The sequence below is a fragment of the Convolutriloba macropyga genome, chromosome 5 (genome assembly GCF_964194025.1).
Source record: "Convolutriloba macropyga chromosome 5, txConMacr16.3, whole genome shotgun sequence".
In the NCBI taxonomy this organism is placed as follows: domain Eukaryota; kingdom Metazoa; phylum Xenacoelomorpha; order Acoela; family Convolutidae; genus Convolutriloba; species Convolutriloba macropyga.
Genome location: NC_134472.1, coordinates 71,799,722 through 71,826,850, shown reverse-complemented (window position 1 = coordinate 71,826,850; position 27,129 = coordinate 71,799,722). Strand labels below are relative to the sequence as shown.

Genomic DNA, 27,129 nt, shown 5'->3' with positions numbered 1-27,129 from the left:
CCCTTTCATTTTACCTCGATTTTTTCACCCCTCCATCATTTAACCCATCTATCATTTCAACCCGATTTTAATCTTTTGTAAAATAAGGACTATTTAATTATCAATATAGTCATTTGGCCATGCCCCGCGGGCCATTGCCATGCCGTAGCGGCCCGTTGGACTTGAAATGAAACTATCACAACCGAACATGGGATTAAGTTACCTACTTAATTATAAAAATACTTAATTATAAGTTACCGGTATGAAATGATAGAGGGGTGAAATGATATAGGTGTTAAATGATAGAGGTTCAATGACTCCAAGCAGATTGAATGGCAAAAGTAATGTCAAGCCTAAGACCATCGCGAAGTTTGAACTCCGCTAAATTTTATCTGCATAAATTTTCTCTGGAAACTTGGGACAAAAAGAAAGGGACAAAAAGAACAAATGGAGGCAAGATTCAAAGACTCACAAAAAACCTCAAAAGCAAATGGCATCCAAGTCACTTACAGGGATCGTCGAACGATGACGCCACTAAATTCACGACAACTATACCACACTAGAAGGCCAACGAGAACTGTTATTTTCGCGAAGAATCAAAAAGACCACACGAAAAGCAACAAAAACCGGCAAGACCCCAAGACTCGCAAATTTTAAGAGAAAAAAATAGTCCAAAAGTCTTATAAAACAACTGCTTTTGACTCAAGTAATTAGTTAGGTTCATTTATGCCTTAGTTTCCGATGAACTCGGTCATTAATGAGATTGTTATTAGACAACTAAATGAACAGCGGCCAAAAAATGAAAACATTTGCACAAGTCACACAATAGAATTAACTACAAACTGAAGCAATTAATTCGAGTCTCATTAGTAAACGATAAGACCGGTCATTATTGAGATTGAAAGATAAGATTTCAAAAATCAAAACAAATTAGAAAAACGCAGAAATTCGCGAATAATTTTTGTAAGGGATGTCAGCGTGATGACAAACCTTCAAAGTGAACTCAAACCACTAGTTAAATCCATGCAAGCCTCATTAGCAAACGATGCGAACTAACAAATGAGACTGAGATAAAAACAGCAAAAAAAACTTCATAACGGTCAATACTTAGAAAATCACAGATATTTTTTGAAAACAAGATGCGACAAAGTAGTAAACACCTTTAGTTATCAAACGAAACTATAAAATTGCTCCTATTAGCTCTCAACAGAAAGCGCCAAAAATAATCATTAACGAGACTTAGAAACAACTATTCATTACCAGAACTCATGACTCTTTGAAAAAATAGTTAAGAATATCAGAAAAACAAAAACCGGCTAACGTCAGACAAATTGCTCTCGAACGACAACGCGATATTTAACTCAGAGGGCGCTGCAGCCTACATAAATCGTTCTTTATATGTGAAAAAAATCCGCAGGGAAGGATTCGAAACCCCGGACCACCAGCGTACTGGAATGAAGCAATAACTACTCGGCTATTAGGCCCTTGATACTATATCCTTCAATCGTTTTTGTTTTAACAACAGACTACGAATGAGAGCAATTTACACTACGCATAAATTAAGAGGTCAAGCTTCACAAAGTCTGAAATCGAAGCAATAATCTTAAAGAAAACGGTAACGCAAAAATCTTGCCTAAAAAGATTAAAACGTTTAAAATAATTGCTTCAGACTTCGTTCGAGAGCAAATAAAAACAGCGAAAATTGAAGTCAAATTGCGCACGTGAAAAATAGCTGTCAAAAGCCAAAAATAAGACATACACCAATTGTCAGTCCATCAATTGCTCTTTGGTGGAGTGACAGAAAACTTACTTGAAAAAAAAAATTAACGCTTAAAACCCACTCAATTTTTCACCACTCTTATTGACTTCTCATTGGCATCAAAAAGTCGGAGAAGGTGCGATCAGATCTTAAGAAAAAGACACCGCGCCAATAAAATCTAAATCATTTAGAGTGTAAAAAAGGAGTGACTAAAACTAGCTAATGAGAGGACGACGGCGGCTATCAAGCAGAAAATATCTCGCCACAAACTTAAACCACAAAAACGCCTAATCACCTCGCACCAACTAGAAAACCTTCAGCTGTTAAGCTTCGTTACAATTTTATTAGCATATCTGATATCAATGCAGATGGATGGCAGCAATTAAGTGTATAGAAGAGGACCCGCGAGCAGTTGGCTTCGTCAATAGCTAGCCACGGTGGGGGTGCATCGGGCGACAGATAGGGGGTTGGGTGGGGCAACATTGGGGGGGTCTTCAACCTCTAAGAACCGCCTTTCACACCATATGCATAGATCTCCAAAACAGTTTGAGCTGAAACAGAGCTGAAAGGCTCAAATAAGAGCACTTAATGTACGCTGGGCGCTACCTGTGTATCCCGTTTTTGAGGACGAAATGGGTCAGACAAAAAATCAGTCAAGCAGAAATCGCATAAAAAGACCGTCAGGACTAATATAATTGCTACAAACTTCGTTTGAGAGCAATTAACTACAAACTTCGTTTGATAAATTTAAAATGAATAAGTTTAATGCAAGACACGTAACACTAGACGCCATGATTTTATAATCAAACTTCAAACTTGATCCTCAACGGAAAAAAACCAACGTATGATTATGGCTTTGGTGCACTCAAGTGACTTCTGGTTAGATTATCAAAGCAGAATTGTTTTTGATGCGTGATGTCATACATAATTTCTACAGAGCATTTGCTTCAATTACCTGAAACGAAAGAGGACAAAAGATAAAGTGAAGCAGTCAAACTCAAATGATGAGCGGTAGAAGGCATTCAAAATTCCTTTGATAATTTAAAGCCTTGGCAAATGGTCACAAAATCATAAGCAAGGCTGGTTCTCAATAGTCAAGTTCTCAAAAACTAGACTTATAACTAGGTCACTGTCTGGCTCGAAGACAAAAACACAATTAAAAACTTTTGACGAGTTTCGGCAAGGTGAAAATCGTAACTTCAAATTGACTCCGAAACCAGAAAAACATCCATGTAAAGCAACTACAAATTGAGGTAATAGTAGTGCTCACTTTCGAACCTGGTTGTAAATTAAACACGTAAAGTATTCAAAAATTTTCAAGAGAACCAAGAAAAACGGCGTTTTTCAATAATCAAATTTTATCAGCAATTTTTGAAAACAATTCTTTCAGTTTCACATCGGTTTCAACTTTGAGCATTTTAATTTTATACTCAGGATCAATATTACCGCAATCACTAACCCGAACAGAACATGGTACAAAATCTTGCGTATCTTCTCTCAACGAAACCACATTTCTAATTGGAAGGTTTTTATATTGACTTGCATCAAGAGGAACTCGCGAAAACTGCTGCAACTTTTCTCGCGGATACAACATTTCTTCGCAAGTATGAAACATTGCAACCTTCAAATTAGTAACTGAACTTTCAAACGTCAACGTTCGCATGCATTGCAAATTTTTAACCAACCAAACACGAACAGTTTTGTCGGTACTGGCAGAAAAGATCACTGAACTGTCGATTGACATTTCTAAACAGGTAATTTCAGATTGATGACCTGTCATTCTCTCGTTAATCTCATCAGTCAACATATTGATTTGCTTGTATGTATCTTTCGGTTTGAGCGTAATACATTGTATAGTACCGTCAACGCCTCCTATAAAAATGGAGTCCAGAACATTGTTTGTCAACAAACAGGTTGGTATTGATTCCAAAACAAACGTCGATAGTAATTGACCAAAGTTGATTTCCCAGACTTTCACCGTTTTGTCCATAGAGCACGAGAATAGCCAGTTTTTGCAGGAGTCAATGGCAGAACAAGACAACCCAGTAACTGGCATCGTATGCCCAGAGAGGGTAAACAATGGCTCACAGTCACCTAAACACACATTTTGGCACAGGTATTGAAAAACCAAACTGAGAACCGGTTGAAAACTCTAGTTGAGACGACGTGTTGATCTTCAAAATTACGAAGTTCACCGGTAGTTCTAATATTCCACATGTTTTAAAATCTCAATCATGATTGGAAACTATGCAATAAATCAAGTATAATAATCAAATGACGGAGAAAGAATTGCAAAATATAAGCAATGATTATTCTAACTTGACAAAAAAATACAAATAGCGACAAAGTCCAAATCGATTTAAGTCTAAATCACTGCTTTCAGGTCAATATAGGTAATTAAAAGGACGTACATTAAGGGGTTAAAAATTAAGCCTACAAGGCGACCGCTAAAGTGAAGAAGTCTGATTAATTGGCTTTCGCAGCAGTAACAGGCGGTATACTTCGGTACGGTTATAACTCACCAATAAAAAAATACCTGAAACAGGCGTTACTTCCATAAGAGTTCTGGGTTACCTTTGATAGTTTGCTCGTGGATGTGATAAATAGAGAAGATCTTGATTCTGGAGTCTTGAGATGCAGTGACTAGTCTCTCGTTATCAGGCAAAAAGAGAATTGACGTGATTGGCTGGAAATGGACATTGTGTCTCAGAGCGACCAGGTCACCACTCGAGATCAGCCATAAGTACAAGGAAGTCTGAAAACGAAGAAAGTAACTGAGGTCAAATGAAGGATTCTGCCGATATAGAACATGCGTGCAATGTGCATTAACTGAGAATGATGAATTAGAAACACGCACGAATTATTATTGAACTCACCCAATGAGAGGGGAGTCTTTTCTTAAGCAATGCCATCCAACAGGAGGGGACTTGAGCTCAGTTCATTAACTCGAGGAAATTAAAAAAAAAGGCTGAAGTTAAAAGGCTGATGGAGAGAGGAAGAAACCTCAAAGATCGGAGAAAACATTAAGATTGGCAAGAAATAATCAGCAAACATTTAAATTTTAGATCAAGATAAACCAAGATTATTTAATAATGGAGACCACGCAGATTGCAATAACTCAAAATTGCATATAAAAAAGCTGAGGTAAGTATCAATAATGCCTTCAATAAAAATTTCTGATTTTTGTACAATAATCGTAATTCGTTTTAGCAAAGTTAAGCTGTTTTGTCACATTCAAACTTCCAGGCCAAACTATTGCCTTATCTCAACTAAAATTCGCTGAATCCATAAAATTTCAAGCAATGAAATGCTACAATGCAATCACCAATTCAATAGAAAATAAACTTGAAAAAACTAATCAATAACGAGGGACCACTAAACGGACAAATTGTTCATTCTAACCTTAATAGCACCAGCACAATAGTTCTCATCCGGACTTGCAGCCATACAACAGACACTGCCTGGCATCGCAATTCGGCTTTCCGGTTGTCTGGACCCAGACGTCTCCGTACTCCATACATGCAAAAAAGGTTTACTGTCATTCGCACCAACTATTGATCGCCATTTTGACAGAAGCGTCAGTGTATCTTTTGCTAATAGCGAACCCTTCCATTGATTGATAGCTGACCACGTTGAAGTGTCATATGACGTCATAGTGACGTCATTTGACAGATTGGCTGTGACAATCAGTTGATGTTTTATCAATTCCATCTGAAGAAAACAAGCAAACTCAACAATATTAGTTTTGATGCCGCTTCTAAACTTACAAAAATAAACGGTCAGAAAATCAGGCGACTTTCATCAAAAAACAAAATTTCATCACTAATTCTACCATTAGTGATAAAATTTTATTTAGAAATGCTACCGAACAAGCATCGTTGCCAATAGAAATGCTAACGGCTCGAGACAAATAAATAAATAATTGGTATAAAAGCCTAACAGCTTATACATCTACTTATAAATCAATTTAATTTTGCAAAATAATGCTTAAATTTTGCAAATAAGCAAATTTTGACCTGACAGCATTGATTTTTCGGATCTCATGCTCACCTAAATCAACAGATTTATATACCTATAAGTTTGAGTCAAAAACCCAATATCGTCACTATCATTAATCAAAGTACGAAACTCGCTAATTCGAAGAGCTCGACAGAAAAGAAATCAGCACTTATTTGCATATTTTTGTAAAATTGACATTAGTTTTGAAAATTGGACCACCGACAGCCAAAATTTCAGAAGATTGTAAACTGGGATCCATTGTACAATTTTCGAATTTGCGATTAGAACTAGGGTATCATTTTTCTTTAAACTCATTCGCTATCATCCCAAATTAAACTCTTGGCATGTGAGTCAAAACGAATGCCTAGGGAACATCAGCCAAGTGCTTTTACTTCAAATTAAATTCTATAGTTCAGTCGTTCAAGTAGTGAGAATAACACATTCTGAACTTTCTCGAATTGGTTCAATTCTGATGCGATTGTTTTTTGGAAAAACACAGCTTTCAATCAATTAGAACAGTGCGAAGCCATAAAATAATAGTCAGATAGAAATATAGACAAACGTGTGTCAATAAAAAGATAACAAAAACTTCTGGGTTTATCAATCAATGCTTTATTTGTCTATATAATTGCTTGTAACAAAAACCAAGGATAAATTTTGTCCAAAGTAAAGTAACTTCAAGTCTTATTTATGATGCCCATACGACATCATCACATCATTTTTAATAGAAAAATCTTTACACAAAGTTACAACACACAATTAGAAATGATTGATGTGGATAATCAGCAGAAACAATCACAGTCAAAGAACTTAGGAACTCAAAAAGTCGAAAAACGCTTGAATGATTTTGCTTCGCTGCACAAAAAGTAACATAAAAATAGTTAGCAACATTTAAGGCGTTTCTTTATAATTAAAAAGCTTATTAGTAGAGAATAAATAAATAGGCCACAAAGTTAGAAAGAAAACTACATCACTCAGATTCAATCATACTAAAACAATTTTATATAATTTTGGAAATCAGCCTCGAAGCTGATACCAGCTTCCCCAAAATTTCGAAACCTGATTATTCCAAGTACAATTTGAGATATCGGAGGAAAATTTTGAAACATTCAACATGCTCCTACAACAACAGAAAAAAAACTATGCAAAAATTTCAACTTTGATCAACACAAACATCGTTATAAATTTTTGCTCCGACCCAGCTTACTGGGGGTAGGAACTATATGCTCAACAGGTTTTTTGTCAGATCGATATATTCATTGTAGAGAATTGTGAGTGGTATCATTAGAAAGCAATCCACGTGTAGATACAGAACTAAAAAGAGTTTTGGATTTTATTTTATCGGGAGTTATCGAGGTTTAAAGTTTTCGTGAACTTCTGATATCAGACATGATTCTGTCCTTGAAGTAATTTTTGTTCAATTTACAATTTTTTTGTTTCAAAATGTTTTAAATTATATTTTACGGAAGAACAATAATTATATTTAAGTTCGAAGAACAACGCATTCACACTCGAAGGGGAGCAATAGAAAGGCTAGTTCTGGACTCATCAAGGATTTTTGCAATCAAAAGGATTCGAACTGTATCGGAGCGCGTTTTTTGGAAGAACAGATTACATTTTTTGTTTCTTTTTTCAATTTGTCAATTTTCTTATCAAGGTTAAATTAAAGACATCTCATTAACGTTCAAATAAGATCCAATGAACATATATCTTTTCATGAAACAGCTCACGGTTTTTTTGGCTTTGGCACAAAGCCTTCTTAAATTTTTTGCACTTTTGTAATCTGATCTATAAAAAGTTCATATGTTTTTCTAAACAGGAGTACGTGAACACATCCTATGCTTTGAGTTGATACCTAATGGCTGTAATGACTCATTTTTTATAAATACGACAACTTTTAAACTTACGCCAACTTAAATACGCCAACTTTTTAGTAATACTTGACGTAGTATTACTCGAAACAATGTTGTAATTCACAAAGTTTGTAGTTTTTGGATAACTGTTCATAATTGTCGGGCTTTTGAAGTCTTGTCCAATTATTGCAACAGGTGCAAACGATAACCAATTAAATATAATATCACGTGTAAGTTTTTAGCGAATAGCTTCTGATTTCATTGGCTCTGACTTTTGAATTTCTGGATTTTGCATGCATTTAATATATTTGTGGTCATAACACTTTTCCAATTAATGGTAGGTCTTATTGGCTTCCTGTAGTGGTATAAATGAAGCCGTTTAATGTCACCTGACACCGAATAATTGATTTTATTTGTTTTCAAAAAATGAGGAGTAATAATGAATTTCGCATTGTTCTTCTTTTAGTCATCTTGTTACTTAGGCTCATCAATTACAGGTTTCAATCACTTTCTTGTAAGCAAACTTCAACGCCTCTTGCTTTTTTAAAGGATGCTTTGTGACTTCAACGCTACGTTTTATCAGAAATTTTGTGAGTGGTCAATATCTGTGGCTCTTTTTGTTGTAACTACTGATTTTAAAGGCTTCAATAATTTGTTTTTGTAAACCCCTTGCATTGCCTAAGGAGGGATACTTTATTCTATCTAATATTTTTAAGTAGAAAGCTAATGCTTGCTTTGCCTTCAAACATTTCAATAGAATTAGGAACTTTGCTCTTTTTTCTCTATTCTGTCGACAGGTTACCTCTTCCATTAAGGGGATGTCCTATCTGTTTTCTAGTGAAGCACAAGTGAGTTGTTGTCGTTTCTGTTTCATCACATGGAATTTTGACTTTGATATTCATTTTTTCAAAAATAGTAATTGAGTTTTTGCCGTAATTTATATTTTTTGTTTTCGTTTATTTTGATAATTGTCTTGCTTGGTAGTCTTATTATTGGCAGGTCTCTTGCCCTCTAATGTGGCATGGCATTATTTATTTTATTTAGTAAATTCTGTTGGAATTTTTTTTACTCAAAGTATGTGAAATTTCCTCTCTGCATTTGGTAGCAAATAAAATCAATAACGTTTATAAGCGGGGTCTTATTAAGCTTTGCCCTTTTGCTCATTTCTTGTCGATTTGTTACCAAGTTGCATTGAGGAAAAGTCCCATACTGTTTTCTAATAAAGTACAGGTTATTCTTTTTAGTATAAGTTTGATCTGATGCCATTTTGATATGGCTAATAATGGTTTTTGATAAAGGGACAACGAGTTTTGGTCGTAATTAATATTTGTAATTATTTGATTTTTATCGCCGTGTTTTTGTAGTCATATTATGGTAGTCACAGGTCTCATAGGCCCTCCAAGAAAGATTGTTTTATTCGTTTAGTAGATTGTTGAACGATATGTTGATATGTTAATTTTTTTTATCTCTTCCTCATTTGGTAGACAATTAAGTAAAGATGTAGATGAGCGGGGTCGGAACTTTATGTGCGAACGCACATTACCGAGCATCCTTGTTTCCAATATAAATTTAAATCGAACACCATCCTTCAACGTAAATTCCCCATTTGTCATAATTGATTCCACCATGAACTGAAAAAGAGCAGAGCTCAAACGGCCACATAACCCAATAGTTTAAGAGAAAGACTACATTGAACGAAAGAGCAATTCGTATGACTGATCGGAGCTTTGATTTCGGAAAAAATTTCTGAGGCCTTGATTAATCAGATTTTACTCTCCCTCACTCAGAATTCGTACCCAAATGTGAACTTAAGCGAACGCGTCAGCTTTGAAAAGATTCTATTGGCTGAGACGTAGAGGTCTAAGCAAAATTGCGGTTTCGCGGGATGAAGTGTGACAAAATGTTGGCGACAATAATCGTTGTAGACAATGAAAGCAAAAAAGCTACGATGAGATAAAAAAAAACCATTTCACGTTTACAGTCTCTAAGGGCAGGGCGTGTGGGTCTAAATACCCTGTTGCCTGTCCACTTTGATTGTGTTTGTACGAGTCAATGTTTACGTTTATTTTTGTACTTGTTTTTACTTATTTGGTACTTGATCAAAGAAATAAATTCTTTCTTTCTAAAAACAGCTCTTGCGTTCCTAACTGTTTTCTGTAGGTTGCTAAGTCAAAACCACCCCCGTTTCCGTAACAACAGAGATAATATATATAACTTCAATTTAAGTTTTACACATGTATCTCAGCCAATTTGAAGTAACGAACAGTGACGAAAACAACCACTGTCGTAACAGCCGCTCTAAAACAAACTCAGCCTCACTATCAAATGAAAACTTTAGTAGAATAATCGACTGAACCAAGAGCCAAAAAATCATGATAAACAACTTTACGCGAGATAAGCGCGCAAACAAATGTCAGCGTGTTCTAGAACGTAATTCAAAACATTCAAGTACAAAAAAAAACAACGACTGTGTACTAAAATTTTTCAAAACGTCATTTCGGAGCAGCTAAACCCGGTCTTCTATTTTACCAAATATCATTTCTCAAAAGTTTTTGAGCGTTATGATTCGTTTTCATACAATTCGCTGTCTTATCATATAAATCAAGGTCAGGATTAACTTTCTAACCCTCATGGGGGCTTGAAGCTAAAAATGAATCATTGAGGCGGCATCTGGATTGAAATGCATGAAAACGTCTCCAATATCCCTTCAGATAGATCAAAAACTCAATATTTTAAACGCGATGATAGCTTCAAAAGAAAGCAGTCGGGAAGTTTCAATTTTCCACCTCTTCACGCTTTCCAAATAAGTGCATAATAAATGTACGAAATACTCCGGAAAGAATTAGATAAATACAGGATACTTTTCAGACGTTTATACACTTGAATTTATTCAGCAATCAATTAATGGTTGAATAATAGAATTGTATTAAAATTTAACGTCACAATAAGTAGTTATGAGACTTGTTCCGCGTAAATAATATTGGAATCATTTTTTTTTTCAAATCTCGAATCCAGCGGACATGTCCAACTAGTTTTCTTCCAAAGTGTAACCAAAAATAGCCCAAGAAAAATTACGATTGCTGGTGACTTATTTTGATTTTGGAGGTGGTCCGCTCCAATAAAGACAATTTGGATCGACTGCTTTCAATGACGTTGCCTTTTTAGTCTGTTTTACAATAAACGCATCAATGACATCTTGTTTCTTCACAATGACGTGACTCCCTCTCCAAAACTTGACCAACTTCAGAAACTGCAAAGTGCTTACAAGGTCATTTATGTGTACATGAGTTTCTTGACTCAGTGCTTTCATTGAACAACTGGAACCTTCGTCCAGACTCATGATCCATTTCATGACAACTTCCGTCCAATAACTCCTGTAACTTGCAAGCCCAAGATCACTCAGGGGTTTTTCAGGAGTCCCCGGGTTACGTCCTTCAATTTTAGATAATAGGTAACTAAACTCAATCATGAATCGACCATAGCCTTGTTTGGCAAATTGCGGAAACGTTAGAATACAACTGAGGTTGTAGTTGTAAAATGATTCTTTTTCTTTTGAAAAATATCCAACAATATGACAACCTTCATTGTCGGCGAGGGTCACAACGTAAAATAGAAAAGGTTCGACATCATAATACAAAGTTTTGTGGTCAAGAAACAGTTTGGCAAAAAGGCAGATATTTTGACAATAAGCTTTGCATTGTTTGCCATCAACTTCAAAAACGGATAAGTTGTTCTTGCGATAAATTTCATTTCCGGGTGGGTGACGCCATGAGCACTTTATCATGTGTCTTTTCAGAAGTAAGTCTGAGTTCATATAGCTCATACAGTATTCACAAATATAAATCTTCAAATGTTGTTGATACATTTCGGGATAAGGACTGCTGTACCACGTTTTGATCTGACATTTTCCAATGACAACGTACTGTATTTTAAACTCATCTAACTTCTGGTCCTCGAATTGTTTCTGCTGATCATAGGCAACAGCCATTTGTGCCTGACGAAATCTCAGCAGGTCCCATTCTGAGGTTATCCCAAGAGAGTCAATCAATGCTTCACGGTTACTTCCATGCTGTTGATTGTGGTCCATCCATTTTTTAACAAGAGCGTCAATATTTTCAGGATGATCATACTTTCTGTCTTCCTCCAGTTTTTCTGCGTACTCTTTACTGAACTTAATTTGTTCCTCTGTTGTTATACCGGATTGGGAAATATTTTCGAGCAAAATCTCTCTCTGTGACGAAAGAAGGTCGAGTTTTTCCGACAGTTCCTTTGCTTCTTCTTTTGTCATGTTGTGATAAAGCGGACATCCACTTGTTGTGTAATGATTTTCAAATTTTCCACTAAAATGGCCTTTAGAATCACAACCTGCGACTGGACACTTCAGCTCATTTTCTTTCTTGCCCAATTTTTTCAAGGATGCAACACCACTTTTCAGACACTGAGCACATGACCAGTTTTTCTGATCACTTTCCAATGAGGTCGAATCAATACAACTTACATGTCGTTTTCTATCACATAAACTGCATGATATTGATTTTTCATTCTTTTCTATCTTTTTCCGGCACGAGCATTTCTTGCATGAATTGCATTCCCATCTGTAGCTCTTACATTGTTTGAATTTGAATGTATCGAAATTTAAACATTTGCTGTGAAAAGAGGTCGAACACGCTGCACAGGCAAGAATCATATTGTCCGAATTTCTAACACAAGTCTCGTTGCAAATAAAACACTTTTTGTCCATTTCAGGATCAACGACTGTTTCCTTGGAGATGTACGATTTTCTGCGAGTTATGCGAGCTCCCACTTCACTTTCGTCTGGGGATCCTTTTCCCGGTGACCCAAACCGTTTTCCAACATCGCATTCAGATTCGGTACTTCCTGTTGTTGAGCTAGCAGACGATGTACCTGTTCTTCTGCTGCGTTTGGAGTGTCCTTTTCCATCGCTGTCGGAATCAACTGGGTTGGCCGCTGAAGCGTTACGCTTCGCACGTCTCATTTATCTGAAAACACAATCCAGTTAGCTTAACATTCCTTAACTAAGAGAAAAGAAAAGAAACAGAAAATAGGGCGCGTTGAGTGCGGGGAGATAATGGACTAAGTACGGGTCCAAACTGCAAAACTCTCGCATGCATTTGTCTTCTCACCAGCTTCCGTGATTTGTACATTTTCGTGTACAGCTTCAATGAGACTAGTAAAGCTCTTAGAAAATTGGGGTCTATCCCATTATAGCCCCTCCCCCATGAAATTATAGCCCCACCCCAATCATGGTAATTATAATTACCATGATTGGGGGAGGGGGCTATACGTTATCTGACCACTAAGCTTGGGGGGGGGGGGGCTATAATGGGAAAGACCCGGAAATTGCTTAGCATCTTAATGCCCACAAGGCTTTAACAGTTCATCCCGTTTTCAGTATTTGAGTACAAAATAAAGGTTAAAATACATTCAAGAGCCTTCAATTTAGGTGTTTCTTGAGGCCTATGAAGATAATGCTGAAAAATGGAGTTAACTTTGACACCAGAAAAATAACCGGCACTTTGCTCACAAACGACTGGCGAGCAGTTGGCTTTGACATGAGCCAGCTGCGCGGCGTAGGGAGGCTAGCTTAATTGAGGGTGGGTGTATTAAAAGGTGGAGGGGTCGAAATATACAGATCACCCTTCACATCACGAATTTATGTCTCTTAATTCGTTTCGGTGAATCACATACTTACAAATAAATCAGCCGCATGGCTCAAATGAAAACTCGGTCACGAGAAAAATCTCATAAAAAGGGGTCTTTCCCATTAAATCCCCCCGCATAGTGGCCGCAATCAAGAGCCAATCCCCGTCATGGAACCTATACCATAATATGTGGGCTATAATGGGAAAGACAGGAGCAGTAATATAATTTCTACAAGCTTTAGTGCTGTTTGGGATTAATTACTAAAATAGTACTTTGTTTGCTGCCTGCAATTGTTATAGCATTGCTTGGAAATACTGTGTAGTGTCGGTTGTGATATTTAGAACCATCTGAGGAGCAATATGAGCAAACGAAAATTTTTTCAAAACTAAAGAAAAACCACTGAAAAAATTAATTACTTATTTCCATAGCACAAGTAGATTTGTTTGTGCTAGCTGGAAGCAAATAGTCACAGCCTTAAGGTGCTTCATTTATTTGACATAACTGCTCTGAAGGACAATAGGAATCCACATAGACGAACAAACTTCGTAAACAGACGTTAAAAGTGTATCCTGCCGGAGATGCAAATACCAATATCACCAGAGATCTAAGCAAAAATGTGCACCTCAAACCATAACTCTCTTCGGAACAAGTTTTTTTTTGAAAAATGTCACACTTTTCAGGGCTCTTTTTTTTAAACATTAAACACTCAGATTTAACCCTAAGGCTAGATATCTAAATACTAAAATGTTAAATAAATTAATCAGCATTGTTAATAATATAATAATCTTCAAATTGTGGCTGTTCGTTCTCTTAGGTAAAAATAGGATTTGAAGGCTGCTATTTGTCTATTAACGGGTACTTTTTTGTGTTGATCGAGCAAAAACTCAGTTAAAACATTTTCAAAACAAGTTTTACTATTAAAAGTTCTTATTGAGGAGGGAAATTTGTTTCATTTTTAAACGCTTTTCAAGATTAGAGTTTGTTACTCCACTTGTTGTGATAAACTTATTAAATAGATCATTTGAAGCTGGGAACTATATCAATAAGACCACCGGTACCAGTTATTGGTTCCAACGGTTTAATTCTATCTTTCTTTCAGGCCCCGTCCGTTCATAGCTTGGACGGGTGAAAAAAAGAATACTGAATGCGATTTCATATCTTTAAAACTTCCAAGACCAGAAACATAATTTTTGCAGAATCCCAATTGAAACATCTCCGATTTCCGAATTTTAACATCCTATCACTTCCAGGAGCGCAAATTCGACATCTAACAGAATTCTTACCGGGAAAAAGGCAAAACGCACGCGCTCAACACCGTCGAACAAAGAACCAGAAGAAACAGCAGAAGAACTTGCCTGACTAGCCGAAGAACTTGTGCCTCTTGCGACAGAGAAAGTATTTGTAATTGGCATCCCTTCACGAGGAAGCGACAGCGCGAGTAAAAAGAAGACCAAAGCAACAAACGAATTCATCAACAAATTACAAAAAGGAGCGAGTGGGAATACGGAGGCATCACTGAAGAAATTTATTCCCCGGAACTACACCTGAAAAACGGCCCTCGGAGAATCTGCTCCATATTTAAAAACAAAATTATACGCACAAATTTCAGCGCAAACATAGACAAAAAAGATCATCCAAAGGAATACCACTGTGCTAGGAACTGCGAGTGTGGTTCGTACAACCCCACGAAATACCAACGGTACCAGTAATTAGTTCCAAAGCTAAATAAGTTTTTTTCCCCATTTTATTAGTTCCACCCGTTTAAACTTCAAATTTTTCTGTAAATCACACACACAACAAAATGAGTTCCAAAACATGTGGTAAACAAATTCAATTAGAGGGTACAAGTATTCAATGTGAAACCTGCTCTAAGCCAATTGAAAAAAGATAGGCAATCTTCCGTTGCGTATGCTGTGCCACAATCATGCGCATGTCCCCAAACTGCACAAAATTTAGTAACGAAATAATAAATGCACTTCAACAGGTCAATCAAAACGTTCTGCTTCTATGCAACGCTTGCGTACAGCAGAACAAACGTGATGCGATACTGGACATCATAAAAAGTCAAAAAAAGAACAATCTAGAAATAAAAGACAACACTCAAACCACAATCAAAAAAACTATTGGCAGCAAAAGAAATGCTAGAACTGCAAATGACCTGGCAATCAGAATAAGAGGAATTGATGAAAGTAGGAAAGATACCGTTCGTGAAAGAGCTGAAGAAGATATACAAGAAAAATAGTCAATCCTCAAATTCCTCAAGCTAGACTGCCAAATTACGGACTGCAGGCGGATGGGTACTTTCAAAGATGGAAGGCATCGTACCATTCTTGCAACCATGCCATGCATGTATTACAAACGCATCTTACTACTCTCACTCTCAAGATTGAAACAATATAGCAAAACAGTGTACATTAGCAATAATGGTCTGAAAAAGCGAAAAGACTTAATAGACGCAGGTTTTGCCAGAAAAAACTTGAAAGTAATGAATCTGACATTATACGAAAAAAAGATAAAAATTGGGTCGAGTACTCAGACAATGCTCGGTATTCCACCTGACTCGCAAAAAATATAGACAAAAAACAAGAGGTATCAATTCTAACGTTCAATTTACATAGATTCATTGATCTACCACAAAGACTTGCATTTGCAAACGCTATTATTCCCTACAATCCAGACATTTTTGCCTAACCGAAACATGGCTCACAGAATAATTTCCAAACGAAGCACTCTTTCTCAAAATTTATGTCATTCACAGAAACGACAGAACTTCAAAATGCGGTTTCTCAAAACATGGAGGTGTTCTAGTGGCGGTAAAAGACAACATTCAATCTAAAGAATTGCTCGTTAAGAACACAAGTGAGGATTGCCTAATCGTAAAAATTAACACTAAAAATCACTCAATCCTAACCGTCTGCATTTACAACCCACCTAAAGGCAGCCCATACAGATGGTGCAAGCAGAAGTTTAAAGACCTCACACAATCGCTAAAGTTTTTAGAGAGGAAAACAAAGCCAAAATCAATCATCATTACAGGAGATCTCACTTTCTCAACCACTGACTGGAAACAAATGTCGTCACCAGATGAACTTGGCAACACCTGCCTCAACTATTTCATAGATGAAAATTTGGAACAAATGCTAAACTTCATTGTCCTTTTGTGGTATAAAAAACAGCTAGATGTCTTTCTAACAAGCGAACCACAACTTTGATCAATTCAAAAACCGAAATCAAAATTAGTAATAACTATGCCCTCAATTACAAAAAATGCTCAGATCATTACGCTTACATAACACGATACGAATGCAACTGCGATCAGGCGACCGATCGCCGCAGACCATAATACGCTTACAAAGAATAGATTGGATTAATTACCCTATTGTTACAGTAACGTTTACGAACTTCTTAAACAGTGGTATGAATGGTTCAATCGCCTTTTCGATCAAAATGTCCCAATAGTAACTCAGCACAGATCACCTCTCCCCCCGTGGGTGTCAAAAAGCACATCTCATGAAATGAAAAAACTATCAGCTTTGAAACGAAAAGCAATTGCCCATCAAGTCCTGCTCCAAGCACACTAAACAAAATAGATTGTCTTGACGAAAAAAGTCAACACACTTTGTAAAAACGATCAAGTCAACTATGAAAGCGAGATCTTCGCAACACGTCAATTCAGCGTTATTCAAAAATATTTACGATCAATCAAAAATGTCACAGCATTCCCAAGCGAGATGCACCTAAATGAACAAACAACTAACACTAATGAAGAGAACGCCGAGTTGTTCAATTTATTTTTCCAGAGTTTTCAATCCAAAAATATCAAAAGTTGAGAACCAGTTCAATTTTGATGAAAAAAATCTTAATCGCTTTGATATTTCTGAAAAAGAATTTGAAAATATACTAAATAAACTTGATACTAGTAAAGCCAACGGCCCTGATGATATATGTAACCTGTTTCTGAAAAATCTATCAAAAACAATAAGCAGATGCTTACTTCTACTTTTTCAAACATTCATTAACAAAGTTAAATTTCCATCTTATTGGAAACATAGTGATATAACACCTTTATACAAAGAGGGCGATAAAGCCGCAATCAATATGTTTAGACCAATTAGTTGCTTATTTTGCCTGTCAAAAGTTTTCGAGAAAATTATGTTCAACAAACTCTATCAGCACGTTAAAGGAACACTTCACAATTCCCAGTTTGGTATTCGGCCTCAACGTTCAGCAATTATTCAAAGGTTATGCTTTCTAGACCAACTGTACAAAGAAGTCGACTCAATTGCACATGATGAAATTTTTTTCGTTTTCTAGCTAGATTTCCAGAAAACGTTTGATACAGTACCCCACCACAGCGTTTTTACAAAACTGTCGGAATCAGGGATTGGGGGAAAAACGTTCAGCTTATTTGCCAACTACTGCGACAACATAAAACAACGTGTTTGCATTGGAACCTCAAAGTCGAGCCTTCGTGACGTCACTAGCGGCGTACCGCAAGATTCAATCCTGGGGCCACTACTTTTTCTCGTCTACATAAATGATTTACCACAAAAAAATCGAATACAGTCAACGGTTATGCAGATGATTACAAATTGCTCTCTAATAACAAACATGAACTTCAAATTCATCACCAGAAGTTAAATGAATGGTGCAATAACAACGAAATGCGTCTCCATGAAAACAAATGCAAGATCCTTTGTTTCAAGAGCAAGTTGCTCTTTACAATAAAAAATGAAACTGTCAACATCTTGTATCATCAAAAACATCTCGGAATACAAGTTTGTGATAACCTCACTTGGCATCAGTTTGCAAGCACACGAGCCTCCAAAACTCTTAACGCAATTTGGTACCTCAGAAGAAATCTTCACCACAGAGCTCTCCCTCAAGTTAAATTAAACGCATACAAGGGTTACATTGTACCAGTTATATCCTACGCCTGTCAAGTGTGGTATCCGTCTAAATGCGATCTAGTACTCATCGAAAGAATCTAAAAAAATGAGACGAAATGGATAATAGGTTCTTCTCTCACATATAAGGAACATTTAATCAAACTGAAAATTCTACCTCTATCTTTTTACTTCGAACTTCACAGCTTATTACTACTATGTGATCTCATAAACAATAAATAAAAAATTGTCAGAGAAAAGTATATACATTTCAACAACAATAATCGGACGAGACAAGGCGCGAAATGTGAAATCAAACTTACGAAAAAACAATGATTCAAAAGCGACGAAAATTTCTGGTCGAGAACAGCCTATCTCTATAAAATTGTCAACAAACACACAGACCTTACAGACAACCAAAATATAAAATATCGGATCAGCGACATCTATTAGAAATTCTTTTTTAGAAGTTTCAACGAAATTGACATGTGCACTTGGAGACTTTTGCCTGTGCAAAAACTGTAACTCTATTTCGAAACTATCTCATTTATAACGATAAATAAGGGTGCTTCAACCCATGCATTGCAGAAGCCTGAACTACTGCTACTACTACTACTACTACTACTACTACTACTACTACTACTACTACTACTACTACTACTACTACTACTACTACTACTACTACTACTACTACTACTACTACTACTACTACTACTACTACTACTATTACTACTACTACTACTACTACTACTACTACTCTTACTACTACTACTACTACTACTACTACTACTACTACTACTACTACTACTACTACTACTGCTACTACTACTACTACTACTACTACTACTACTACTACTACTACTACTACTACTACTACTACTACTACTACTACTACCACTACTACTACTACTACTACTACTACTACTACTACTACTACTACTACTACTTCGTTTTCGTTTTCTTTTTTATAACAATTTGATTTGTTCTCTTGTTCTGTCTAGATTTATGACGACTAGTAAACGTTTCAAAATTTTCGGATGTTTCCAAGTGTCTTATATCTGTATGTGGATTCATTAGGCTAACTTTTGAGATAAACAATTCCGCTGGCAGGAAACGATCCTCAATGAGAAGATCAATGCAATGCAGTTCTAATGTAGGATCCTCTTGCAGTAACTTAAACCGAGGAGATATGCGAAACTTGGAACGGTTTCAACAAAAGGTTGTGTCATGGATAACAAATAGCAAGACACTGAGTTACATCGAACAATTACGTTTGTCAAATATACTACCCTTGCCCATGTGCTATCAGCTCAATGATCTTCTACTACTATCAAGTCTCCAACAAATTCAACCGACAAATACAAAACAGCCGGTGCTGCCTCAATGAGAAGAGACAATTACTTTGAAAAAACGACTCGAAAAATCGCGCGGCAAATTCTTCTTTTGCACCCAAATGATAGCCAACAGACTTCATCACAGCATTGACTTCGGAAATTAACACGGCCTAAAACACAAAATTCTAAAGCAAATAAGGAATGATATCATGATGCCGTACAAACCAGAAAACGTCTGCACGTGGCAGATCTGTTGTGACTGTCAACACTGCAGAGAGAAATGAACTAATTTTCTATAACGGTTTGATCGGGAGAAATCTCTTCTGTAAAAAAAATCCGCAACAAAAACAAGAACAACAACAAAAATGGAGTGGTCATATTTTTGTCAAAAATTACAAACTTTTATTCCCAAGTTAATTTGCTTGTTTATGCATTTTATATTTTTTTGCTGTAAGAATTTGAAGGAATACTCCACTGAAAGAAAGATGAAAGAGTATAACTGACTTGTAAACATCAATTCTTACTTGCAAAGGAATTTGATTTCTTACAAGATACAAAGAACAAACTGCACTAGCCATTTTGCTTAAAACTGAGTTCAGGTGATTTTCAAAGGTTAGGTTTGAAACCATTTGTACTCCCAGAAAACGGGAATCTTGAGCTGGTTTGATGACTTTGCCTTCAAAAGAAAACTCTGATTCCGAATTAGTATGATTTGCAAAGAATAACATCTCTGTTTTATCGGCATTTAAAGAGACTTTATTTTCTGTCAAATAGCTGTCCGTTTATTCTAATATTTTTTTCCAATATTTTGTGGAATGTTTTCATTACGTTCAAAATTGCATATAATACTAGTGTCATCCGCAAATTGAACAACCATTTTTTCACCTTCCAGTTTTTCAGAAAAATTTTAGACAAATAACATAAAAATCTTGCATTAAGAGGACCTTGAATTAAGAGGAACGAAATTTTAACCCATTGACCTAGGTGCACACAGGTTTCGTTTTTTTCTGTTTTAATTTTAGACGAAAAAGTAATAACAACCGTTTACTTTAGCATGTACAAATGATGTTTTCTAAGTAGAGTCATATTTTAAGTTTGAATCAAGCCACATTATTGATCACAAAGAGCTCCATGACACTATTCGGGTAAATTCTCCTCAAATATATACTAGACGCTACCGCACTGCATAAGAAGTATTGCATTACCAAATAATCTTCTTCGTATATTCGTATCTACTATTTCTGCTTTCCCAGCATTTTGCGCCAAAATATATGAAGACTCTCATTACATTAAAATCTAGTATACGGGCTCTTCCTAATGTCGATAGATGAGAATTGTGTTTTTTCAAAGCCAACAAACAACTTTTTTGTAACTATAAATTGTTAAACTTGAAACTATGATTCAGAACTAAAAATGAAGAGGGCACAGTTAAATTTCTTTTCACCAGCAAAATTTAACCGCTAATCAACCTCTATGATAAGAGCTGAAGCAATAAGCATTCTCCGACTGAAATTGAAGCGAACAATGGAGACTACCTTGGTGCGCCTAAAATGATGTCGCTCCGGAGCATTAACAAAAATCTACCTTATTACGTTAGCAAAGCTTATAAACTAGGCACATTGCTCGTTTGCTTAGAGTCCAGACTGTCAATTAGTTCTAATTCCCCGGCATTTTAATCCAAAAAATACAAAAAACTTTAAATACATACAAATCTGGTATACGGGTTCTTGTTAATGTCGATAGATAAAAAATTTCGTTTTTTCAAATCCAACAAACAACCTCTTTATACCTAATTTTCAAATCCGATCTTTTTTTATTGCCGAACATAGTATATTGTAAGTCAATCATTTCCTTATTAAACAGTGTAGGTAAAATAGTCTTGAATGAGTCACTCGGAGACTGTCGAGACGAAACAATAACATCGGTAGAAATCATTGTCGATTTTAACCCTCCTTTTTTGTTTTCGTTTTTAAAAAAGACTGTAATATAATTTACGATTTAAAAAAATTGAAACTATGAGTCAGAACTAAAAAAGAAGTGAGGCACAGTTTAATTTTTTTTCGCCAGCAAAAATTAACTGCTAATCAACCTCTATGATAAATGAAAAAGTGTTAAAAGTCGATATAAAATTGTTAAATTACTCAAATATTTTCGCATTATTTTGTATCATCATTAGTTTAAAATTTGCTTAGTAAATATTCACAGATATCCATATATGCAGCAACGTGTCCTGATTATCTATTTACGTTTTCGAATTTTATTAAAATTTTTTCATGTTTCAATCTTAAAGTTTTTAAAATGTTAAAAGAAATTTAAAACTAATAATTTGAGTCTTTTTCTGTATGAGTTTGGAATAGAAGATTTTCGTTTTAATCCACAATATAACGTTGCTCGCATGGCAATCGAGCGCAGAATACATGGTTGATCGCATGTATTCTGCGCTTAATTTTTCAGTATTATTTCCCTACTTTTGTACTCGTCCCGCGTATTCAGTTGTGGCTTGCGCCTAATAATGTGTAGAGCTATTATGGCCATAAGTTTTTCGCTATCCTGTCACTGATCAATTATCATGTAATTAAAGGCCGTTAGAGCCCACAGGATTCAACTACATGTTGTCAAACCGGTGAATCCAATTTTTGATGCTCAGAGTTTTTCGTGGCTAAACGTCGACACGTTTTTTTCGGCATAGGTGGAACTGCATTCACAACAACTGAGTTTGTGGACCACATGAGACTTCAGATTGCTATTAAATCTAGATTTCAGGGATTGTAGGCAAGTACATAGTTTTCGCTTTGTGAATATGGTTTCCAATTCGCGAACTTTTTGAATTTTCGCTTCAACTGCAGGCTGATGTTACCTCGATACTGCAGGAAAAATGATGGTTTAACACTTTTTGCTGGCATTTTTTGTGTCCTCAGTTTTACCTTCTCGCCTTCATTTTTCGATTGAGGTTTACTTATAAATTTCTGTAAAGCACCGTTGATTATCTTGGATGTCCAACTTTCAGGGTATTGATTTTTCGGCCAAATATTTTCATTTTCCTCCTTTACAGCTTTATCAAAAAAATTCCTGTGCCTGTGCTCCTTAAAACGCGGTGAACAGTCTCGTCTACAATATTCTATTTATTTTGGATTGGCGCACTGCAGTGCAAATTCAAGACAACTTCCGTATCAGTTGGTTTCTTGTACAACTCGCAATTAATATTTTTGCTGCTATTTACATTGATGTTCATGACTAAAAAAGCTAAATTACAGTTTTCGACAGATTTTGCTTTGTGAATTCCAATTTCCTATCAAGGATTTTTTTTTCTGAGCAAGGTGTCCGGTTCACCATTTACGTGCAAATTATGTCGTCAACATATCTTAATAATAGTTGTCTTTCTGTTTCTGATTCACTGTCTAATTTGTTAACCTTCTGGCAGTTAGAGCAGTACCCCACCATGTCCTTCATTTTCGCGTAAAGTTTATCATCAATACTTTGGCTTTTTGCATTGAACCAATTCGCACATTTCTCACATTTTACTCCTTTTCCTCTATAGGTGACTCTAGTGTTGCATTCAGGGCAGGCCTCAAGATCATTTTTAGAGATCTTATTGATTATCTCTTTTGTTGACTTGATCTAATTTTCAAATGACTTCATCGAAATGTTAGCCAGAGTTACTGCATGTGATGCTCCCATTGCTAAGCCATTCAACCGACAAAACCATCTGTCATTGCATTTAAAACAGACAATTGTCACAGCTAGTTTCAAGAGTGTTTTCAAAGTCGATCTTGACATCTCAGGGGCGTGCTCACTAGGATACAGGCTCCTCAAGCCTATTTCAATTGCTTCATTAACAGGAAAATTTGTATATAAGCTCATCACATCCAATGAAACGCTGCTTTCATCAGGCCCCATTTTTATGGATTCTAGTTTTCTCCGTGCATCCAGCGTTAACGTCTCATTGTTAGCGCCAGGTACTTCATCGAAAAGTGGCGTGAGGAATTTATTCAATATGTAATTAACTAAAGCTGCAGCTATAAGCGTTTTCCGACTGAAATTGAAGCGAACAATGGAGACTATGTTTGTGGTCCTAAATTGATGTCGCTCCGGAGCAATAACAATTAACTTTAGTCAATCATTCCCTCATTGAGCAAGGTGAGTGAAATGGTCCCCAATGCGCCACTCGGAGACCATTGAGACAAAACAATAACGTCGGTAGAAAGCATTGTCCGTTTTCACCCTACCTGTTTTTTTTAATAAAAAAGACTCACACAAAATTTACGATTTCAAAAATTGAATTTATTATCCGGAACTAAAATTCAAAAAATGGGGCAGAGTTGAGTTTTTTTTCATCTGCAGCATTTAATCGCTAAACAACATCGATGATAAAAGCTGCTGAAATAAGCATTCTCCGACTGAAATTGAAGCGAACAGTGGAAACTACGTTGGCGAGACTAAATTGATGTCGCTCCCAAGCATTAAAAAAAATTTCCACGATAACGTTAGCAAAACTTATAAACTAGGCACATTGCTCGTTTGCTTAGAGTCCAGACTGTCAATTAGTTCTAATTCCCCGGCATTTTAATCCAAAAAATACAAAAAAAATTTAAATAAATACAAATCTGGTATACGGGTTCTTGTTAATGTCGATAGATAAAAATTTCATTTTTTCAAATCCAACAAACAACCTCTTTATACCTTTAGCAAAGCTCTTAAACTTAGTTTTGAGGGGTTGGACCATTGAGAGTGAGTTGGGCGTAAGTGTCCTGTTTTAATGAAGGGACCTTAAATTAAGAGGAGTAGTGGATAAAACAAGGCTTCCAGACACCAGCCAACTTGGTCCATTTTCCCTCGTGAAACTCGGGAATTGAACCAAGCCATCTGCTAACTGGAAGCCTTGTTTTATCCACTACTATATGCACAAACTAATTTTATCCACTAGTACATCCACCATTATATACACAAATAATTGTTCAATTTTGTGTACAAAAAAGGCATATAGCCTGTATAATTTGTGAATTTCATACGCAAATATCCAAAAGTTTTCAAAGTTAATTCAAAGTCTAATTTCATATCTGATATACCAAACAATACTGAAACATATCAGGCTAACCGCCCCCGCTAGGTTTTTTTCAGTAAAAATGGATGAACTGAGAATCATTCAAAATTGCCTAGAATTGGATAACAAGAAACAAGTTCTATTTAAAATTTTGACTTTACCCAGGAGACGATTGATCTATGATGTTTAACTGAGTGATTCTATGTACCTCGGTACATTTTTTTGAGCCGAGTCTTGTTAAAAGATTGACTCGCCTTTACCACGCTACGGCAGTTTTGCGCGACCTTTCTTAATGGCAACTGTGGGGGAGGGTGCAACTACAGATTGTTTGAACACTTTAAATTTTAACTATTAGGCTGACTGAACTCTTAATAAAATTTTCAACAATAATAGCCGCCTCTACAAGCACAATACGCGCTCACTTTGATAGGTCTTAAAACAGTTCAATAAACGATGGAAAGGAAAAGTGCGCGTCATGCTAAAATGGCCACCTCCATTAACAGAAATGACCATCGCCATCAGCAGAATGATATCAAACGAGTGAAAATTTCGAAAAAAGGACATATTTAAATATTAGATTGCAAGTAATTTGAGTATTTATAATAATTGTTATTTATTTTTTAACAGAATATACAAAGCATTCAATTTAATAGGAGGATTTAATTATTAATTTAAAAATCATGTCCGAATATTCTGGAAAAAGAATGTTCTAGAGTAATTCTCCATGTGGGGACCTTTATTCTCCACGGCATATTTTGGCTGTTCATCAAGATTTTCACTTCACTACAAAAACAAGCAAAAATTTTATGTTGAACAAATGTATACCCGGTGAAACACCGAAAGTTAAATCAAAAGTAAATCTGACCCGTGAAAGGACTCCGTCCGTGGTTTACCAATGGAATTCGTCCGTGGCACACCAAAGGAGCTTTGCCCTTGGTTGGTTAAACAAGGCTCGCCCTTCCCCAACGGCTTCGCGTGTAACCGCTTCGCAGATCGGTAAACGGACTCCGTCCGTTGCATGTCAAACCGCTTCACGGATATTATACTTATAAACATGCTCTCTAATCTGATTTCTAGTATGGTCAAATCTATATCTGTTAAGGTAGATGCACAGTCTGCATCTGCCATTTCTAAACCTAAAGAAAGAAATATGCTTATAAATTTTACACATATTACACTCTAGATATTGGTCCGGATTAACATAATGTTCTTCTAAATGTTTGATATAATCTTTTACTTTAACTATATCCTTGCATATATAACAACAATATTCTAATTCTTTGCAATCATTACAACAATCTTTCAAAGGATTATTTTTACACTTATCACATTTCATTTTTCATTTTCGAAAAATTAGTATTTCCAAAATTTTCCCCAATAAAATACACGATGTCTCACTCAACTAACAGTAATGTAAACTTCTGTGACGTCTGTGATTTATCCTTTGAAACAAAGGAGGGTTTATACAGGCATCAATCATATGATTCTAAACATAAAGAATTGTTAGAGAAAATATTTGGCTCTGATGATGAACCCATGGAGAGAGTGTATGACTCAGAAGAAGAATATTATTATCTCAGACCTGAACCCAAAATTGAGAGTAAACCCAAAACTGAGAGTAAATCTAAAACTGAGAGTATATCTAAAGATAACACCAAAGATATTATTAAACCTAAAGCTAATCCTCCAACTAAGCCTAAAGCTAAATCCGAAGACAGCATCTACTCTAGAATGAAGTATGAATGTAAAAAATGTCAAACAGAAAAAAAATTGCCCTAACTACTCACTCATATAGCCACTCATATATAATTGCAAGTATCTAGAAAGCACAGAAAAATTCTATATAAACTCTAGCCAGAATATGAAAGAATTTTATATTACTGATAAACCTGGAAACTACATTGAAGATATAGATGAAGTTGTTAATAATTCTTTAGATGAAATTAAAAGCTGTTACCAGTTTAGAAACGTTAAGAGTTTTAAATATATGATCACAGCCGAGTGTGATTATAAGAAGAGAACCATAGATGAAGTTAAAACTACTAAAATATTTTCCATCACCGACTATATTAATAAAATTGCAATATATGAATATGGTGACTTCAAGAGGCCATGCTACGCCATACTATCTACACCAGAATTAAGTATGAGTGTAAAGAATGTCATGAAGAATTTAGGAATAAAATAGCGCTGACTACTCAGTCATATAGTCATAATCGCAAGTATCTAGAAAACACAGAATACTCTGATATAAACTCTAGCCAGAACATGAGAGAATTTTATATTACTGATAAGGCTGGAAATTACATTGAAGACATAGACGAAGCCATTAATAACTCTTTAGAAGAAATTAAAAACTGTTACCAGTATAGAAAAGTTAGCAGTTTTAAATTTAAGATCACAGCTGAGTGTGGGTACAAAAAGAGAACCAAAGAAGAAGCTAAAACTACTAAAAAATTTTTTCAACACTGATTATATTATTCATAAAGCAATATATGAAAATGGAGACTTCACTCAATGGCTAAACTTTGAAAAGGAAATATATGAAGGCTATGGCTATGACTTTGAGTTTCTCGGATTAAGAAGTATTCAGATAAATATTGAATCAACTAAG

The 27,129-nt window shown here is 35.7% G+C and overlaps 3 protein-coding genes across 4 annotated transcripts in view; all 3 read right to left on the bottom strand.

The window, feature by feature from the left end:
- LOC142339613 (RNA 3'-terminal phosphate cyclase-like protein) overlaps window positions 1-27,129 on the bottom strand; it is a 241,550-nt gene that overhangs the window by 6,945 nt on the left and 207,476 nt on the right. The window contains exon 1 of one of the 2 annotated variants that reach the window (XM_075389774.1): window positions 3,198-3,311. The exons of the other annotated variant lie outside the window; for it this stretch is intronic. The gene's annotated coding sequence lies outside the window, so the exon portion shown is untranslated. Of the gene's footprint in view, window positions 1-3,197; window positions 3,312-27,129 lie in introns of those variants that run through there. 2 annotated transcript variants of the gene reach the window in all.
- On the bottom strand, window positions 3,076-5,491 carry LOC142339612 (WD repeat-containing protein 18-like). Its single transcript, XM_075389772.1, has 3 exons — window positions 5,141-5,491; window positions 4,313-4,493; window positions 3,076-3,832 (listed from the first exon to the last, which is right to left on the bottom strand). Exons 1-3 carry the CDS (start codon window positions 5,447-5,449, stop codon window positions 3,090-3,092), a joined length of 1,233 nt encoding a protein of 410 aa, XP_075245887.1. The 5' UTR covers window positions 5,450-5,491; the 3' UTR covers window positions 3,076-3,089.
- Window positions 10,352-12,586, bottom strand: LOC142339611 (histone acetyltransferase KAT7-like). The gene has a single exon (XM_075389771.1). The coding sequence runs from the start codon at window positions 12,584-12,586 to the stop codon at window positions 10,679-10,681; it is 1,908 nt and encodes a 635-aa protein (XP_075245886.1). The 3' UTR covers window positions 10,352-10,678.

Bases quoted from the DNA above. Each gene is read 5' to 3' on its own strand.
- LOC142339612 (XM_075389772.1), bottom strand. From the start codon at position 5,449: ATGGAATTGATAAAACATCAACTGATTGTCACAGCCAATCTGTCAAAT. The intron at 4,494-5,140 runs GTTAGAATGAAC...CTTCGTTTTCAG, and splicing joins ATTGTGCTGGTGCTATTAAG to ACTTCCTTGTACTTATGGCT. The intron at 3,833-4,312 runs GTAACCCAGAAC...ATGTGTGTTTAG, and splicing joins CCACGAGCAAACTATCAAAG to GTGACTGTGAGCCATTGTTT.
- LOC142339611 (XM_075389771.1), bottom strand. From the start codon at position 12,586: ATGAGACGTGCGAAGCGTAACGCTTCAGCGGCCAACCCAGTTGATTCC.